Source organism: Xiphias gladius, chromosome 3 (assembly GCF_016859285.1).
Source record: "Xiphias gladius isolate SHS-SW01 ecotype Sanya breed wild chromosome 3, ASM1685928v1, whole genome shotgun sequence".
In the NCBI taxonomy this organism is placed as follows: domain Eukaryota; kingdom Metazoa; phylum Chordata; class Actinopteri; order Istiophoriformes; family Xiphiidae; genus Xiphias; species Xiphias gladius.
The window spans coordinates 16,537,791-16,558,272 of NC_053402.1; the positions used below are offsets into that span (position 1 = coordinate 16,537,791).

General features: G+C 41.1%; 1 protein-coding gene across 2 annotated transcripts; it reads left to right on the top strand.

Annotated features, from left to right (window-relative positions):
- The first annotated feature begins 9,185 nt into the window (after window positions 1-9,185).
- On the top strand, window positions 9,186-15,131 carry LOC120804879. 2 transcript variants are annotated; one of them, XM_040154607.1, is made up of 12 exons: window positions 9,186-9,482; window positions 10,886-10,992; window positions 11,209-11,334; window positions 11,460-11,502; window positions 11,634-11,684; window positions 11,785-11,875; window positions 11,992-12,102; window positions 12,300-12,404; window positions 12,504-12,560; window positions 13,240-13,329; window positions 13,616-13,715; window positions 13,818-15,131. In XM_040154607.1, the coding sequence occupies exons 3-12, from the start codon at window positions 11,269-11,271 to the stop codon at window positions 13,872-13,874; spliced, it is 771 nt and encodes a 256-aa protein (XP_040010541.1). In that variant the 5' UTR covers window positions 9,186-9,482; window positions 10,886-10,992; window positions 11,209-11,268; the 3' UTR covers window positions 13,875-15,131. The 2 variants fall into 2 exon arrangements, with proteins under 2 accessions (XP_040010541.1, XP_040010532.1); XM_040154598.1 differs by lacking the exon at window positions 9,186-9,482 and adding an exon at window positions 10,113-10,680.
- Window positions 15,132-20,482: the final 5,351 nt, after the last annotated feature.

Here is a 20,482-nt window from a genome sequence, read left to right on the forward strand (position 1 = left end):
ACTGTAACTAAGGAGACACGTTTCATTCCTGAGCAACATATATGCCTGTGCTTGTGTGACAGGTTCTTGTCTATCCGTGCCTGCCTCACTCCTCATTATCGTCTTATGTTTAGGTATGTGCGACTGAGCTGAGCGAGAGGTAGGCTGCTCCACTGAGCTGAGCTTACACACCCTGTCAAACATGACATCTCGCTTACACTGTGACTGGTGTCCTCCTCACTAACCCTTTGACCCTAATGGAATTGAATCAGGGTCGACAAGCAGAGGCATATTCTGTATGCTCAGATTACTGAGGTCCAGGCACAAGGGCCTCACTATTTACACACTGCTGTGACTGTGCACACAGTACGAACAGTAGCCTGGCACTGTGGTCATTTAAAATGGAGGGCATTTGAACTCTTATCTCAACAGGTGAAAGCTATTACTGTCTACATGCTTCAATGTGAGAGAAAACTGAACCCACTTTCTCCCTCTTCCTCATATTTAACTTCGGGGAATTCCTTGATAAGAATATGATTTTTGTGAAATTGGACAGGTGCAAAAATAGCAGGGCGGATACTAGGAAGTGCTGATCCAAATCAACACACAGATAAGTGCGCTGCAGAAGGCACGTAGCTCACCTGCATATCTTTTTATGTCTGAGGAAAGGACACATGTATCATACATGTATTGATAACATCATTGAGGCATTTGCAGCTTACCCAAATTCCATTTAAGAAACTCTGCCTCTGTTCAAGGTGATGAACTAGCCCATTTGATGAAGATGTAAAATATACATCTTTCCACAGTCCTCGCGTAAATCAACCAATCTTTTTTTTACTCTCAAGTAAAAGTTGCTTAAGGCTGTTAATTGATTCAGCTGTAAAAAGAAAAAGAAATTTCCTTGCATATGAATTTTAGTTAAGTAAGAGCTTTTCACTTCGGGTCTCCAAGGCATTACAAATATAGACTCTGGAACTCTGCTGGCCTCTTATCCAGATGTAGTCCAATCTTAATAGAATTAGCAAGGATTAATGGGCTCTTTAGTGTGCCTAAATTCAGGCCAGCTCCCCCAGCCTCACTACTGTGCACATTTCTAAATCTCCCATAGTAATGACAGTTAGTGCACTGGCGGTAGCCATTAGGACTGCAAGTGGGCACATTGTGTCCTGATATGAGTCGTTGAAAAGCATTAGTTTTCATGTTCCTGGTTAGATCAATCTTCTCCCCTGGTCTTCCGTCTCTGCTGTTCAGGGACTAGGATGTGCCAAGCCATGTAGGCTCAGCGAGTGAGCCAAGAGATGACCTCCAAAACTGATCCACAGAGAACTGACGGAGAACCACCATTGGGAAGCAGGGTCACGATCACTGCCAAATGTGGAAACCTTGCTGTGTGTTTGTGTAGGTGTGTGACGTTTGTGTATCTCCTCACATACACAACAGTAAATGCATACCTAATTTATCAGTCCAGCACATATGCACACATAGATAGTACACATACTATCTGATGAGGACAGTGTCATTTCGCTATCTGATGAGGATAGCATCGCTTAGCAAACGAAGGCGCTGTTATGTAGTGCACCATACAGTACATAGTGTGCTGGTCAGCTAGGGCTTAATATGAGATATTTTTGAAGATTATATGAAGTTCTGATGAGTTTTAGAGGGACACAGAATGAGAGGCTCATGATTTGGGTTAGTCACTGTATGAACATGTATGAGAGGGATATGATATATCTCCCTGGAAGAGTAATTCTCAGGAATATGTGAATTTGTAGAAACAAGATACACAAAATTTTCTAAGAACTTTCCTGTTAACTTTTTAAAAGAATAATTAAACATCTCATCGCTCAGAGCTGAAGATTTCCTCAGCAGACAATTGATTTAAATTATATGTTCTAAGTTTGTTGAAATGCAAAGGTCTCTTGAAGATCCCCTCTCTATAGCTTAATATAGCTGATCATGACATAGAGCTAATGGAGCAGAAGACATATTCACAAGCCACTATTTACCAACTGAGAGGTCATATTTTTGTTTTTGCAAGGCTTAAGAGGTGTTATGAAAGTACAAAACAATGGAAGGTTACCTGATAAGACATGGCGCCATGATGTGAGGTGTGTTTACTTTAGTGTCAAGCAGAATGTTTTAGGGTAAGATGACCTTTGCTACCTGCGACGTCTCTTTGTTGAGGACGAGGCGATCTCAGCCAATGTTCTTGTCCTGCCTATCGCTCTCTGTCACCTGTAAAACAAACCAGAAGTAAACACATTTAAATAGCCTTTCTAGGCAGAAGGATAAAACTGACAGGTAAAGATCTGACTCGGAATCAGAACAAGTGAGTTAGACTTTGACATAACATTGTTCAATAAAACAAGCTTATCTACCAGGACCTAGACAAGACACGTTGTCGATAGAGATACGAGACCACTTTGTTTATATTGTGCGGTCTGATGGATGAGAGATTTTGTGTGTGTGTTTGTCTGAGTGGGTTTGTGTTCATGTTTGTTCCATAACTTCCAGGCTGCCGATGGCAGACTGGAATGTAAAAACAAGATCATGGGAATAAAAACAATAGTCAGGACCCGTGAGGTGTCAGTGACGACTGCAGTGGACAGGTGGGAGGACGATCCTGGCTCCCATGGTCAACAAGCTAGGCCTCCCGCAATACACACTTCCACATGTTGTGGTAATTTAATAGTGACATGACACTTAGCCCATGTGAATACAAGCAAGGGGGATCATGAAATAAGCCCATTCGTCACTTAAGTAAACTACAGTATGTTACTCAAGTTAACCTCATAAAGTTAAATGTATACAACTGACCTCACTGCTTACTCTACAGCTCTAGGAGATGATCTCACAAGAGATAGACTATGTCTTAACACTTGACATTAGCAGTGTATATAAAACATCTCGGGTCAGTGTATGTCTGTGATTACATTTGTGTATTAGTCTTTTTGCCCATTAGACTACATGTTTATGACTTTAAATGTGTATGAGCATGCACATACCTATATACACATCTGTGTGTCTATTTAAGAGGTCGTTTAGTCCATGAATCACTCTTTCCCTTACACATACCATCATAATCTCACATGTACACCACTCTACTCTCCCCCACACATACTTTCATTCTTGCCAACATATGCTATTTTACTCTTTATTATTGTATATGTAAGACAGAATAGTGGTGTATATGAGAAATATTGATGTTATTTATAAAAGAGGATTACTGTGTGTGTGACTGGGCTTGTATATACAGTATGTCTAAGAGAACTATAATGGATGTGAATTAGTATAATGGTGTGTATAGACACACCATGTGGACTCACAATGTATGTCTTACATACATTGCACGGTAATGTATTTAAGAACGAATGGGTGTACTGTATGTGAGAAAAAATGATGTGTATGTATCTGGAATACAATATTAGTGTATGTGAGAGAGACCAATTGAGTGTGTGAAAAATAACAATGGCGTACGTGGGAGAATACCAGAATGAGAGAGAGAGAGAGCCCATTGTTTTTGTGTGCCAGTATAATATCCTGTGAAGGAGAGGTTGATTGTGTGTGTGACAAAGAGAGCATGCAGTGCTGAACTGTGGTGAGTATTTTAAAAAGGAAGGTAGTTTGATTCAGTGAGTTAGTTCACATGTTCAGTTCCTGATAGGCTGAAGGCTCGTGGGCTACAAGCTTACTCTAACAAGCAAACTTAGATAGATATTGCTGAATAACGGACATTACTGAGTCTATTTACTGACTTCATGGCTCTTCTCTTCTTGTGGCACGGTTACACTACTGCATTGCATGTCACAGATGTTGCATTTTAATGGTTTAATGTGCCATCATCCTGTAACTGCCACTTGTGGCCACTGTTCACTGTTCAGAGACAACTTAAAACTCACCCTGTTTTGCTCAAATGATAGCTATTTTGCCATACGTTTTCTCCTTCTGGATCTATAAGGAGGCTGTCGGCCAATGTGAGTGTAAGAGAGTGTAAATGTGTGCGAAAGAGTGAGCATGTAAGACTTTAGAGTGCAGTAGTGTGTGGTAAGGTATAGTGGTGTATGTGTGAGATCCTGTTGCAATGTGTTTGTGATAGTTACGATGGTGCTATCAGTGCAGCCGTGCTCCTAATTACAGTCTTCCCCAGGAACCAGGTGGAATAACACAGAATTAAAAAACCTCAGGTGCTGAGGTCGCACTTACAACACTGCAGTACATCAGAGAGCCAATGAAATGTGCCTGCTGGAACCCAGGAAACTGTAGAATACAGTGCAAACCTCTCTTTCTCTCCCTTCCTGTGTGTATATGTCTGTGTACATATCCTTTCATCTCAGTTTTTGCTCATGTAAGTATGATGGTAACTCAGTGCCAATGATTTAATGAGTATGTTCACACAGCAGACACCTGGAATTATTCCTGTAATTCCTAGTTATAAATGAGGTGAGCTAGCGACTAATTTGTGTGTGTAATGCTGATCCGCTCACTTGCCAAGGAGAGCTTGTGTAACTGGTAGATACAAGGCAGTAACTGCAATACAGTAAGTAGCAGATATTATCTTTAATAACAGTAATAACTCATTATTAAATCTGTTGCCCGGGCTCATCTTTTTTCTTCTCGTATTATTTGTCTTTTAGTATATCTGATCTTTTTCCTGTTGCTATGCGGCGACAGTGGACCTGAACAGCTTTAACGATGGATTGCTTACACTCATTTAGTGTAATTGTTGAACAATGTCAGTCTGACATTTACAGCTGCGGGCCTCCATTGTTACTAGCTTTAAACTTGTGGGGTGAGTTATGGCTGCCTCTGTCCTGTAATTATGTCTCTTCTTTCCCATGGTCATGGTGACAGATGATGGCAGCAGTGGAAAAGCCAGTGAAGTAAACCTCCTGTTGGAAGATGAGGAATGACGGCCATGAAAGGGAGGCAATCCCAAGCCTGGAACGGCAGCAGTGTCTACCTGTCTAGACACTGAACAGCTGTCTCCGGCTGAAGCTGACACTCTGCAAAAAGAGGTCCACAAGTCAGTAATCTAGTCTCAAAGTTTTAAAAAGTGATGTGGTTGAACAAGTTAACTTGTTTACAGTGCAAATCAGCTTTTTTCATTAACATTAATGAAATGAAGTTATGAATTTATTTAAAGTAAATGAATTGCCATCTTGGTACTGGCAGTCAGTTGAGTTGTCAGCCTTACATCAAAGAAAACAAAAATGGAGAGTGAAACTGTCGCACACTGTAGGCCTATTTCGTAGCAGATATTCCGACTTATCATAGCAACAAAGTCACAGGTGGCGCTACAAACCTTAATGACGGCTCCACTCAATTTGAGTGTCCCAGTAAGGTACCAGGGCCATGGAAGTGGAGCACATAAAAGGCACACACCCATTGTTAATTTTTTCACTTTCACCTGTGCTTTTCATACTATTACATGTCTAAATGTCTGCTGTTAAAATGGCCTATAGGCACATTTTTTCATCAGTTTTCATGAAGTTTTTAAGTCTGTTACAATGTAGATTTCTTGCAGTCTGCTGTTCTGTTCTTTTCTCCATTCTCCTCTCCATTTTTTTTTTTTCTCCAAACGTTCAGGTGAGCACCTGATCGCTTCAATGATCCGCAGCACCAGCAAACACAAGGCTTTGTTTATTTAACAATCGGGCCAGTCAGGTGTGAACAACTACAGAACCTGGCTACCATAACAAAACATGACAGTGATAGACTTAACTGACATTTTACAGCACTGCAGCATCTGCCCAGTTACAAATCCCTGTACCCCAAAACTGCTGTCATGTCACTAATAGCTTCAGGTGAGACAGTCTTGGATTCTGCTATGAATGACAGGAGGCAATATGGACAGAGAGCAGCATGTAAACAAAATTAACTGAATGGTTAATTTGATGTGAATTTCCATCATATTTTCTCATGATTCCCTTTAGTATGCAGTGCATGTCAGTGCCTGTACATGTACTTGTCCGTGTGTCGGAACAAATGGTGGCGTGTGTGAGTTGAGTTGTATGCGTGTGCACGTGCTGTGTGTATATTTACGTGTTGGGCTACAGAAATAACAGAGGGCACGGTATAAAAATCCTGATTGTTTCTCAGGGATTATCCTACACAATGCAGGGCTTTATCAGAGGGCCTGGACTGCTGTAACAAGACACGCTCGCCTTGGGTTCGCCCAGCCAAATACTGAGGCTTAAGCCGGCAACGAATCACAGGAGGGAAAGAAATGAAGAGAGCAAAGAAATGAAACATGTGGGGGGAAATGATGGCAAACGAAAGTAAAGAGGAGGAGGTGACAGCGGAAGGAAAGTGGAGTGAGAGGGAAAGTGGGAGAGAAAACAGAGTAAGGAGGGTGAAATTTACAGAGAAAGGCAGAAGTTGAACAAGTTTAACTGGAGGCTATTCTTCAAACAGAGAGGTTTGTTTTTCTGACAGAGATCCCTCTCAGGAGATTAGGCTGGAAAACAGATTAATAGAGCCCGTCCAAGTGGCTCTATGATATTGCGCAACATGTGTCTCAGCACATGTTGAGCAAAAGCTCCTCTGCATCATACTGTGCAGTGCTTTGACGAGGCTCTTTGTACGTTATAGTCAAATGTAAATGATACGGCCTCAGCAAGCCTTTATACTCAAACCCTGATAGGCCCTCAGGCAGAGGTTGGGCTGTCAGCAAACATCTTTCAGATCTTTCATGTTGTGCTCTGTGTAGGAGAGGTGTTTTTGACTGGGTTGTTTTAAGTCGCTTTTGCCCGGGCTAACCAAGCTCTCTTAAGTGGAGCTGTGGTTTTGGAAATGGGGAGGGAGAGTTGGCTGCCCATGGAAGGGGCTTTGATATATGTGTAGGAGGTGTAGATTGGGTGGGGGTGTACACTGTACTGTGCGAGGCGTGATTTCGTATATTCATATATTCCCACTCCCCTCCTGGCACTCCTGACGAATATGCCCTCAGACTTGCTAATTTACTTTTATTTGCTTTTTTCTTTTTTCTGTTCTGCATGTAACTGCCATAATGTAACCACATATCCTGATTGAATGTTTATGTATTACAGAACACACTCGTGCGTACATACTTCCTCATATATGAGTAAAAAATTTCAGCACATGTTGGTAATAGTGTGCTGCCTGTGCTGGCAGTGTGCAATGCCCCTTTGAGATATCCAACCTGTGCCACTAGGGGTTTCAGGCTTCATACTGAGCCGACTGGACGGACCCAAGTGTCTGTAACAGTCCCAGTATGATTTTCTGCTCTCTATACTCACCTCTCTTTTGGTCTTGCACTCAGAACAAGGGATTATGCTTATTACCATTTACTTGAAAGCAACCCTAGTGACTCGATGCTTTTCCTAGCCACGGTTCAATCACTTTTAAGGTTGGAGTTCAAAGAAAATGCAATGTAAAGGCCTGTGATGTTGCGTTCTGCATCAACAATGTACCTAGAGAATTCCTGTAATCTATAAAGTCAAAATACTCACTTTTAGGGTGTGAACATGATACTGTTTTCGTAAAAGGAGTCACTCCTGGCTTGTTTATGCTGTTTTGGTTGCAGTCGGTTTTCTGCCGGATGTATTTTGAAACTATTGTGGAGCTACGCAAAGTCAAGCCAAGCAGGGTACTGAGCAGCCAGCACTATTGTTTCAGAGCTGCTCAGGATTCTTAGGCTGTTGCTTTGCCTCAGCTTTGACTTCAGAACTCACAGGCCCTGAATGTCGCACCCAGTTTTTGTTTTAAACTTGAGTTCATAATAGTGAACTGTACGTACTCAGTGGGGGTTAATTTACCTGTCCCTCTTGCTCTTAAAAGAATCTTCCAGAACCAAAACTGTCTACCCTCATCCGCAAGGACAGAGAATGAAGGATCGGGGCGGTGGCAGTGGGACGGGAAGAGAGCTGTTTATCTCTCATCGCTGCTCTTATGAGCAGAACAAGAAGGGAACTGTTGAGACAGATGGGGAGAGGACTCAAACGCAGCAGAATTGTAATTATTTACCCTAACAGTCCTGTTTGGAATTTACTCCTTCATCCAGGCTACAGAACTAGACGCGCAGTGTTTGTGGGAGTGTTGACCATGGGACATGCATGTTCCTAGCTTTGTGAGTGTTTTCAGCCCGTCCTGCGTCATTACCGTTCTCCTCTGTTTATGCAGGGGCTCTGTGACTACGGAGAGGGATGGTTGGATATCCAAGCCTCCCACTGTCACTTGATAGCTTTGGAAAATGGATCAGATGACTGGACAGGTCCACTGCCACACAACCTTTTTTTTTTTTTTTCTTTGTCCTTATTCATTAAGGCTCTAGCCAAGGAGTGATGATGCATTCAGGAACGATACAATGTTAAACTGGTTAGTCACACCAAAGTGGCTAATAAGTAAATCTGCTTGGCTCCAATGTCATTGTATCTGTTCCCACGTCTAAGCCAATGTGATAATTAAATTTAAGGTGGAAATTTGAGAGTACGTTTTGGAAGCACATTTTTGCCCGACTACGCTGGTGGACCATTGCCACATAAGACGGACAGGGAAGGGCAAAGGACATCCAGAGAGGGACAGAGAGATGGAGGAAGGGAAGTGGCTGAAGTTGAAGAGATAGAGAGGAGCCCATATTGAGTGACACAGAGTATGGTCTGTGTTTTCTCGGTGGACCAGAGAAGATGCAGTGTAAATGAAGCGTACTGCACCATGGCGGCTTCTGCTTTATCTTTGCACTGTGTGTGTGTGTGTGAAAGGATAATGACAGAGGTCTCTTTGAGTCCTGAGAGGCCTCTGTTCGTCCTTTGTTCTCTCAGGGTTAGAATAAGTTGGCAGGACTGCCACAAATGTGAATGTGGATAAATACAAATGCATCCACCTGAGTAGTAGAAACATCCTGTCACAATACAGAATTCATAGTGGGCTGTAGGATGAGTTTATCTTACAGATCTGTTTGTGCATATTTTTCAGAGAGCGTGTTGGAATCATATCGTATGTATAATGCATTATGTGTTTCAACTATTTATTTTCATTCTATCTAGAATGAAATTGAAAGCCTGTGGTGCTCTGGTGTCTCTTCAGGAAAGCAAGGGCTATCTGTTCAGTGTGTCTCTCTGACCCATAAAACAAGGGCCTCCCCTTGTGTTCGGTATGCAATACTACACTCAATGAGCACTTTATTAACACCTGTACACCTGCTTATTCGTGCAATTATCCGATCAGCCAATCATGTGGCTGCAGTGCAGTGCATAGAATCATGCAGATACAGGTCAGGAGCTTCAGTTAATGTTCACCTCAAACATCTAAATGGGCGGAAGAAAATGTGATCTCAGTGACCTTGTGCCAGTCAGGCTGGTTTGAGTACTTCTGAAACTGCTGATTTCCTGGGATTTTCACACACAACAGTCTCTACAGTTTTTACTCAGTATGGTGGGAAAAATGAAAAACATTGTGTGAGCAGCAGTCCTGCGGATGGAAACGCCTTTATGATGAGAGAGGTCAGAGGAGAAAGACCAGACTGGTCGGAGCTGACAGTAAGACTGCAGTAACTCAGATAACCACTCTTTACATCTGTAGTGAGCATAGACACTGTCATGTTTCATGGACATGACAGTGAGTTCAGCGTACATCAGTGGCCTCCCCAGATCACCAGATCTGAATCCAGTAGAACACCGTCGGGATATGGTAGGACGGGAGATGGGCAGCATGAATATGTAGCTGACAAATCTGCAGAAAGGATGTGATGTAATCATGTGAAAGTGGACCAGAATCTGAAGGTGTGTTTCCAACATTGTGTTGAATCCATGCCACGAAGGACTGAGGCTGTTTTGAGAGCAAAGGCAGGCCCTACCCAGTTTCAGTATGGTGTTCCAAATAAAATGTTCGGTGAGGGTACATTAGAGATCCAACTGCAGGAGCGTTTCACACATTTGTAATATATGCAGTATTTCAACCAACAATATCTAAGTGTTAATATTTAAGAAATTAACTCATCACTCAGGATAATTTGACATAAAACCCTTGCATTGTCCCAGATATGGTGAATGTGGGCGCGAATGTCACATCATGTCCTTCAGTCATAAGGGACTGAAGGACATGATGTGAAATTCTGAGCTAGTCCAAGTTCTTCGCGCTGTGTTTGTCTGTTGTTTGTTTGTTTGTTTGTTTGTTTGTTTGTTTGTTTTTTCAGGGAGTAGGAAAAACAATATGATATTTAAAAAAATAAGACAGATATCATTGGAAGACAGGTAAATGAACAGACTGGTTAGATGAGTCAGGCATAACAATAGAAATTCTGAATAAGGGGTTTAGGACTTACTATAAGAGGGAAATGTGTGAGTGGTTTATTGATTTGTTTTGCGTGACACTATGTCTGTATTGTTGTAGGTGTGTAGCTGATTGTGAGTTGTGACCACAATAAAAAAGAATAAATGAAAGAAAATGGACAATTACACTATAGGCTTTCCATACTGTATATATTGATTTAATATAAATGAAGAAAAACGTCTCTTGAAACTAGAATAGAACACATTATTATAGCCCAGTTGAAGAAAAGTATCCTCCATTTACCATTAGATTTGACCCAGCCCCTTCCTTTGGCGACACTTCCTGGTTTCAGTACTCCTCCGCAGACTGCACTGAGAGTGGTTTTCCGGTCCTTGTTCTTCGACAGAATGTATCTTTTAATGTGTCTGGCCGCCTTATTAATGCCTTTCTGTATAAGCACACTAGGTAAGAGAAGTAGCATTATGAGTATGTATTTCTTCTTTTTTTTGTTGGGTTTATTCCTGACTTCTGGTAACACCGAGCTAACGGAATGTCTCACTCTGCTTAGTTTTGTATGCTGTTTCTGTTTTTATTTTTTGGACGTTTGTGGGGGGTTTAAATAAGTTTATAAAAAGTTAACGATACGCCGTATAATTCTATTGTCTCACAGAATATTCTCAGAGAAACGCTTCCTGCAATGACATTAAAACTCCCAATGGCTTCAAGTTCTCTCACGAGTGCTCTGTTGGAGTTGAGATATCCGCATATTATGATGAGGTATTTTGATTTGCTTTCAAACTCTGTTATATTGTAGTTCATGGTTTTGTTACTCTAAATAATGTTGGCAAGGGCTTTACTGGTCCTTTACTGTGTATAAGAAGAAAATAGAGACTAAGAGAGAGGAAAAAAGAAAGTGAAAGTAAACCTGTTTCGTATTTATGTTCTTTGTTATAACGGCTGTCTTTAAGTCATCTTTCTCTTACTTTCCAAAAGACTGTGATCGCTACCACCGTGCGTGGCAAAGAATCTAAACATTTGCCTGAGGTGATAAGTATGGACAACTGTTCAATCATTACAAAAGCCTGCAGAGACCTGCAAGTAAAATGCATTGTTTCTGATGTGAGTTCCCCTCTATGTGCTTATATGAATTCATTCCATAAAAGTCGGATTGATTTGTTGTGTTGTAAACATGAAATATGTAATCTACAACTCTCACAATATAGACTTTGCTTTTGCTTTGCAAGGCTCACAATGTAAGAGAGACCTGGGTGAATTTTAAAATTACTGGTAAGGCAATGAGATGTTGTAAATAACTGGTTTACTATTGACCACGATCTTACACCACTGATCATATATGCATACATATATATCATATAAACATAATATGTAAAAGTATCTCACTTCTTTACCTTAAACAGAGGAAATGAAGCATCCTGATCCCGATTTACCAACACCACAGAGCCTCATCAGTGAGTGGAAGTTTATTCTGTGTAATTATTCCAGTGCCTCACAACATTCCATGACACGAATATTTGATGATAACATGTTTGCATTTTGTCTGTCGTCCAGGCAGCGTATCATTTATTGTGATCGTCATCGTGAGCATTTTGATCAGTGGGGTGTTTATTTGCATTTACATTTCTTGGAAAAAGAAAACCGAGTGAGTTCTGTTCTGTGTGTAATAACAATCAACGGTTAATGTCATTCACACATTTACTTACAAAGTGTCTTGCATGGATTCAGAAATGCTAGTTTGCTGTTTGGTTCTCATGTCAGGAGGCAGCACAGAGCAGCTACAGTCCCTGGGTTTTGTAGATACCTAGTGAATTGCTGTGGTCTCAGAGAGGGGATTTCCAGGGCAGAGAGAGTGGAGACTGGAGAAACTAGGTCAGCCTTACTTTTCACATACATTTCAACTGGACCTGTTCATTGTGTGTGTGTGTGTGTGTGTGTGTGTGTGTGTGTGTGTGTGTGTGTGTGTGTGTGTGTGTGTGTGTGTGTGTAAGGCTTTTTTTTTCTTTAAAACAAACAAACAATAGGAAGTCTAGACTGTAATCTGCTAAAAGCTACTTTTGTCTCCATAGTATTGATCCTGGGACTGATGGCAAGACTGCTCATTCCCATAGTCTGGACCGCAACTCGTGCAAAGGCGGCATCCTACTGACCGAGAATCAACAAGACATGAACAGGTAAGCTGTGGGTATTGGGTGGTTTGTCAGTGTGTTTATTATCAATTCTTATTATCAGTTACCAACTTATTTAGCAACTACTGTATATGTCTGCTACAGGAACTTGAGGGATGATCCAGGAGGAGTGAATCACAACAGAGGGACAGACATTATGACGTAAGTCTGTAGTCTGACAGTTATATTTATGGTAGATCCTATTCACTAATAGCGATGAAGAGATTTTTAAATTGTTACATTTTTGCATAACATATATGGCACTTTTAAGAGTTGTTGGAGTGTATGAGTTGAGAATGTGTCCTTTTGAAAATGTGAATATTTATGTTGCTGCCTCCAAGACGTTAATCACTTCTTACTAGTAGTTCAGTTTAAAATATTTATTATTAATTGTATCAAATGTAATTATTTTACAGCGGTTCACAGGTTGTGTTAGCCTCTGCTTAGGATGTTTTCAAAATGATGGAAAAAAAAGTTTAAAAAAAAATCCACAGTTATAAAATATGATGAAAGCTTGTAAAAGGAGATACAAACTATCAGTGTACAGGTGAGATGAAAATAAGCAGTGTTTCCTAAATATTTGAGTTCAAGTGTAAACGAAAACAAAATTGATATCCTGCAACTAAACGACTAAACTGATGACTATAGATTGATTCAAACTTAATCAAATCCAATTTAACTTTAATTTTGATAAGCTTAGAAAATACACAGAAACAATGAGAAAATACATAAAACAATGTAACACACAACAGAAGAGAATAAAGATAAAACTAGACAGAATGCCCAACAAGGTTTTCTATGCCTATTCTTTAACTCATAATGGCTGTGGATTCTTCTCCAGGATGACGGAAATGCACAATGGTTACAGTCTTGGTGATCGTGGTCTTGAAGATCATGAGACAGAAGGACAACTGCTTCTGTCGAACCAACGGTGAGACTGGTTCTTGCTCTCGGTCACTCTGCACTCATAACCGTCCCCAAAGAGAAATCTCTGACGCTTTCCAACTTCCAGTCTCCTTCACACCTTGTTTCATTTGACCTGTTGCTGCTGTTTGGACAGCTGTCAGGAGTAACTTTATGAACTGCCCCCCCCCCCAATCCCAAATCTGAAGGGGCCAGTCTAAACTTTAGAACTTCTCTGACGTCTGCATAAAACAAGGATTTGCTGTTACTGTGCAGAGGTTCACATCTCTATTCCTTGTTGTTTCTGTCTCTAGAGCTAACATCCAAGGTTCTGACATGAGAGGTGAAGCCGCAGCTTTGGTGAACAAGTGCGGCTTTGACCTAGGCCAGGTCAGCAGTTACTGTGATGCACCAGTAAGTAGGAAGCTTTTCTATACATGCTTATCTTTTTTTCTGCTAAAATGCTTTTTTTGTGTTGTATTTGTTTGATTTAGTAAGATTTTTGTTTTTCTGCAGGACACTGACGTGGAGTCAATGCCCAAGATGAAGAACTGTAGTATACCTAAATACTGATAAATAATAATAATAACGATAATAATAATGATAATGATGATAATAATAATGATAATAATAATAATAATGATGATGATGATGATGATGATGATCTCCTATATTATATATACACAACATTAAGTATTCTCACAGTCAGGGTATCGGTACATTTACTGGCAACTCTTTTTAGATCAAGTCAAGCACTTCTGTTTTAATAATTTTCATCTCACAGCGCTTTTCTGTGTTGATGAGCATGCTGTCTTTTCTCAAAATGTTAGGAGATATATGTTTTACAAGCATGATGGGCAGAATTTTATGTGATTACAACATAAATTATTCTAAAATAAATTATTCATAAGTTTTTCTTTGAAGAAAAAATTTGACAGTAGCATTGTTTATGTGCTTCTTTCAGCCCATTCATTGATGTATGATCAATCAATAAAACAGATTAGATAAAGTATTAATCTGGTTCATTAGATTTAGATTGACATTAGCTATTACATTTTGTCATCATTACATGAGATAATAATTACATTACCCGACAGTAATCACAGTATAGCTTGATCGATGAAATGGGAGACACTGGTCTCATTAAAAAAAAAATAAGACAATGGCAGCTTTGTTACTGAGAATAATAAATTCTTGACTTGATGAAAGGATGGGTGGACCATAAATATGTCAGAAAATGTACCCCATACGCAGCTGTGAGACAACTTAATATTAATACACCTATATAGCAGATATGGTATAATGTATGGTATTTGTTTTTTAAGCAAGCCTGCCTTTACTCCATTATTGCTGCATAATCTAGCAACATATGTTTTCTTATCACCTGGTTCACAACACCCTTTTTTTGCTAACTAAAATGTTATTCTTTATGAGTCACAGTGCTTGTTATTTTTTTTATGCTTGCATATTATGTGATTCGGTTTTTCTTTTTCTTTATTGCTTATATGTGCTCAGTTGCGTTGGTTGCCTGTTCATTTTTACACTGGGCTCTAAAACTATTGAAGGCAACACAGCACCTGGAATATCAACTTCATACCACATGGGGGCAATAATTAGTCACGAGTCATACAAACTGAGGTACATAGGCAACATCATTACACCTCTTATTTTTGTTGAGTAATGCGAATGCAATTAATACATATTTATTCCAGACTTCAATAGCTTCAGAATTCCTAAGTGTACTAACACCTACAAAATGTATATCCTATTTTTGCATGCTGTATTTTTATAATCACATATTGTGTGTGGAGCTAAAAATGCTTTGGTTTCAATAAATCAGACTTGCTTATAGTACTGTTGATTGACTATTGTATGGTTTTTCTGTGCAATCAGTAAGTGTTTGGGTTGATAGCTTTATTTTTAGAGTAGTGCGCTCTTATTTACCGATCAACCAATTAAGGAACAGTAACTACATGACACATCAGTTGGTAATTTAAGTGTTATGTACTGCATCTTACATTACTTAAAAGATTTGTTACCCCTGTGGCTTGATGTATAGTAGTAATTACAGTAACACGCAAACACACGGGTTCAGGCTGAATTTAATACATCTCGCTTCACTATCTCTTGGGATCTGCTCAGAGTTGCTGTGAGTCTTGGGTTTGTCAATGTCTGACTCTATTTTAAGCTTCCCTAAATGTGCAATGACCTTGAATAAGCCCCTTTTTTACCTCTTGGATGGACTGAGTGCCAGGAAGTGAGTGTGTCAGGGGCTAGAGGCTTTGTTGCTCATGTTCGGTATGTTAGTGTGTGAAAGTGTAACTGTAGCTCTGGTGAAAAGAGGGTGATTGAATGGTCAAGGCCTCAAAGCCTCCCCTCTCAGGGAGTTTCACGGAAGGGACATGGGTGAGGTAGGGGCAGATGAGTGGATGGGTACGGGGTGGATCATCACATGTCATCCTACATGTACAGCATACATTATGAAATGAAAAAAATGGGTAAAATGAAGAGGCAAGTGTCATGAAGGCTGCAATTATGGACGATTACTCTATGCTCTGCTGCACATAATAATTAGATATTGGCTAATTACTTACCAATCACACTCCATTGTGAATGGGATTATGAGCAGTCAAGGAAACAAAACTCAGTGGGAGCTGAACACCGATCACACCAAATCAGGGATAAGAAGGCTTAAGGGAAGCTATGGGTCTCAATAACACAGTCAGTTAGGTGTGTTATCCCTAACTGATCTCTAGCTGATCACAATGTTTATGCCTACTCTGAAGTGTACTAAAGGTCGCCAACTGCTGTGTGTTGCTGTGGTTTAACAGACAGCTGCGAGCCAACAGTGTTTCATTCAGAAGTCAGTAAGCTGCACTCACAGTGCAGTTATTAAAAGATTACATCAGGGATCACACCGCACGGTATGATTAATTAACCTTGACTGATGCTTCGTAAAGCCGAATCCAGCTGAGCAAGTATGCCCACGGGTCCGCATGTACATACACATACATATGAGATGGTTGAAAACATCACTGTAGCTGGTCTCACCGACTGACTCAGGATTACTGTAGTGAAACAAAGCCTTGCTTTCTCCAGATTAGTATGGGACACGTCCTCTCATCCTCTATGGTGCATAAGGCTCTTATTAGTCCCTGTCCAAACACTAAGAGTGTTGGGATTCTGGGTTTTGTGTCCTAAACTGACAGCTTGCTTTTTTCTGCCTCTCTTTGATCACTTTGTGTAGTATGCTATGGACACAGGCTAGTCTTTGACAGAATCATCATCCCAACCACCAGGTCAAATCTGCATATGCATACAGTGTGTGGTTCAAAGGGGAGCTGACTCAGGAAGTGTCTGGGTTGCTTGGCTTCAGTCCCCTGCTTCCCATGGTACACAGATGAGCAACACAATGCTGTCATAACCTGCAGGACGGCCCATGAATAAAACATAACCACCGTATTAGCGCTTAAAGATGTCTTTTCATTTCCAGTGTGAATCATGAGGTATATTGAAGCTTATGGCATAGCAAAAGATGAATACTTTCTGTGTGCTGTTATGCTTTTATCACACTGGCACATGCACAAACACATAAGAAATTATGCTGTACATCAGCACACCACCACACGTAAACACACACACCACAATTGAGCCCCTTCACGATGTTCCCAGAGAAATCCTGAGGCATGAACGGTGTATATTTTCAATAGTTTTTTATTAATATGTGCTGATACAAGGTCGCTCTGACCTGCGATGATGCAAACACTCACAGAAAACCATCCCCTTTGGCCCAGACAGCTGTCAAAACAATGACCATGAGAAAGAAAAAAACTCATATAAAACAAATGAACATCATTGCTCAAGGAAAACAGAAACAGAATCAAGGAGTACTATTAACCTCAGTTTACAAATGTCTCAGCGGTACATGATAAATTATCCATTTCATAGAAAAATCACAGAAAGCTCTGTAGATGGTGATATATGTAGAACCCCACATGGCACAATGTCAGTTCTCAGTGTTCCTACCAGTACCTACACCCTGCTATGTAAAACCACTAGCACCCAATAATAAATAAATAAGAGCATTTCGGGGATGTCCAATACTGACAGGGTTCTTCTGTAACAAGCTCATGAATACAGCCCTTAGCCGATTCTGAGAATATCCCATCCGCGCCTGCTATTGCCAGCTATTCTACCTCTGATGACAGACACAAACTGTGATGGGGCTGGGTTTTTCTGGCTGCCCCATGGATGATCATGGGATGGAGATCACCACAGCCATGGACAAGCACATGCCTGCACAGCTCAGCTCCTCCCCAGTGCCCTCAGTGGAGATAAAGGAAGAAATAGAAAAAAAATCATGCCTACATATTCAGCTTTCTCCTGCTGAATGAGTACAGATGTTAACAGGTAAAAAGCAGATCCATGTCTTTGTCCCCTTCAGTGTATAAAACTTCCTAACCTGACTGAAGATGTGTATTGTACATATGTCTGTTTGTCAAAGGATATGTTTGATTTGGTTTTGGACCTCGGGGTCTCTATGTAGACTGGGCCTCACGTTTTTAGCATTTGGAGAACCCTATCCTACCCAAAAGCCCCTCTGTTGTTGGTCCCACCCTGTGCATCACAGATGGCCGCTGGCATGAATTGCTGGCACAGCTTTCCATTCATATTCAAGACAAAAGAGAAACAGCAGAATCCTCATCACTGGGTTTATGCCATACCCCTACATATTCTTAAAACTACTCTATAAGCACTGTATAGCAGTCATGTGGACATGTAACAAGAGACCAATAATAAAATAGTACTACTTTATCATTGTTTACATTTGCTTTTTAAAAATCTCTATAGGAAAATCCTGTCACATTTGTTAGCACTTCAAAAATCTTGCTTTAATCAGCTGACGCGACAGTGGATTTATATTCACATTTTTTTTAAGGAAGCATCCATTAGACCAAACAACAGTCCCATCATCTTTCTTGCTCTACAGGCAGATTGGTTTTATTCTATGAATGAACTTTAGAGCCGACATACCAGGTCGATCAATTTAAACCATGGAGTGATAACCTCTGGACCGCAAAACCACCAACAGAAAGCCACCTGAAACAAAGCAGCACATCCATCTCCTTATCTCCATATCCAACCCTGAACAGCCCTCACTGCAAACCCCGTTGACTAGCCTCCCTCCCTCTCTCACTGCCTTCAGCTATGAATTTGTGACATCTGTGACATCTCTGCTGATGTTGTCCCTGCACTGTCCCTTCTTGGGCCAGTCTTTGCAGACATAATGACCCTCTGCTCCTCTGCTGCTGTTGTATCCCCCATACACACACACACACACACACACACACACACACACACACACACACACACACACACACACACACACACACCCCCACCCACCCACCCACCCCAACTGTCCTACTGGTGTGATATGGCCACACAAACTGGTGGAAATACTAAAAAAAAAAAAAAGAGGGTCAGTGTATGAAGGGGTCAACTGCGAGTGAACGGACTGTAGGCCTGCTGGGACCTCTGCTGTCTAATGATAGACTGAACAATGCCACAGCTCACTCTCCACTGACACTAAGCTGCAGGGATGAGACAGCACTGTGTCAAAGGTTGGGTGTCCCATATTTTAAAGAACTTCCCACCTAACCACTGAAGCACATGCATGTCAGGCTTGCCAGCAGCATGGAGTGGGAATTGCATTAAACATTTGCAGACAGACACAGAAAATAGAGCAGGGAAGAGAGGGAGGGAAAGTTCACTGCAGTAAATTAGTACCCATGGTGTTATTATTGTAATCAGAGGGTTGGAGGGCTTTGAATGGTGGAGAAACTCCCGTTATGTGAGCCTCCGTCCGACAGCGTGGGCCCCAGATCTTCTACTGTATAATCACTATCATTTAACACAGTACAGCACTCCTCTGTTTATTGAGATATTAATCTGGGGTAAACAAAGCTTTTGACAAAACAAATTAACACTCTAAAAGAAGTGCTGTACTAATGGAGTCCATTGAGATTGATATTAAAATGTGGATGAGATGGGGGGCAGGGGGGAAGGAGCTGGAAGGTGCTGGAAAAAAGATGCAGGCCCAAGGTGACGCACATTCCTCCTCTCATGGGGAGTGTCTGTCTAAACAGAGTTTTTCCCTGGGGCAGGTCCCAGCTGAGCACTAGAGAGCAGCATCAGCACATTATGTCAAATGCAGTGAGGGAGGGATGGAGTTCATGATGATGATGGTGATGAGAATGATGAGGATAGAGATGATGATGGCTGTCCGGTGTTTCCCATTAACACTTCCACCCTGGAGTGAATTGTTTCATCTTCAGTCCTGCTTGTTAAAATACATTCAGTTGTCCTCAGCTGACCGGGGAGTGCTGCTTCAGTACGGTGCCCGACAACGGAGCCATAAGATCCGTGCTTCACATTGTCCAGCACTGCAGCAGAGCAGAATAAATGTGCCTACTGTCTTTTCATTTGAAAACACAGACAGCTCCCAGGTGCAGCTGCAAGTCCAAGTCATATACCACCAAACCAGTATTGCACATGCCCCACCCCCATGGCTCAAGCAATGATACTAGAGCCTTCTTTCGCACTCAGTGGCCCATACAATGTTACACAAATGATTTGAAAAACAAGAATAAATGGCGGCAAATCCTTGTAATCCCTCTCCCTTATCTGTCTCTAACCCTCTCTCTCTTTCAACCCCAAGAGCCACAGCTAAAAGCTGTCCTTTGGGTTCTCTTAGAAGTGGGACAGTCGGGCCCTAGCCAAATGTCACACTGCAGTGGATGCATCTATTTTCTGCTCACGCTCTGTCCACACACCACACTCTTTCATTTGTCACAGGTTTACGAGGGAGATAGTCCAAAAAAAAAAAAACCAAACAAACAAAACAAAACAATGCCATAAATAAGTCAATATGAATAAATATTCCAGAAACATACAAAAAAACGGATAAATAAACCATAACAAATACCTTTAAATAAAGCGTAGAAGAAGGCAAACTCTCAGTTTTGTAAAGGTCAAACAGATTTCAGCTGGATGAAAGGAGCTTCATGAGCGGCTCTCTCTTGACAGCTAATTTCTCAAATGTATCGCTTGCATAAGGTGGCATATTGGAGACATGTTCGCCCTGATCAGTTAACCCTGCTTGCCATTTACATGGTATATGG

Bases quoted from the DNA above. Each gene is read 5' to 3' on its own strand.
- LOC120804879 (XM_040154598.1), top strand. From the start codon at position 10,623: ATGTATCTTTTAATGTGTCTGGCCGCCTTATTAATGCCTTTCTGTATA. The intron at 11,876-11,991 runs GTGAGTTCTGTT...TTCTCATGTCAG, and splicing joins TCTTGGAAAAAGAAAACCGA to GAGGCAGCACAGAGCAGCTA. The intron at 12,405-12,503 runs GTAAGCTGTGGG...TGTCTGCTACAG, and splicing joins AATCAACAAGACATGAACAG to GAACTTGAGGGATGATCCAG.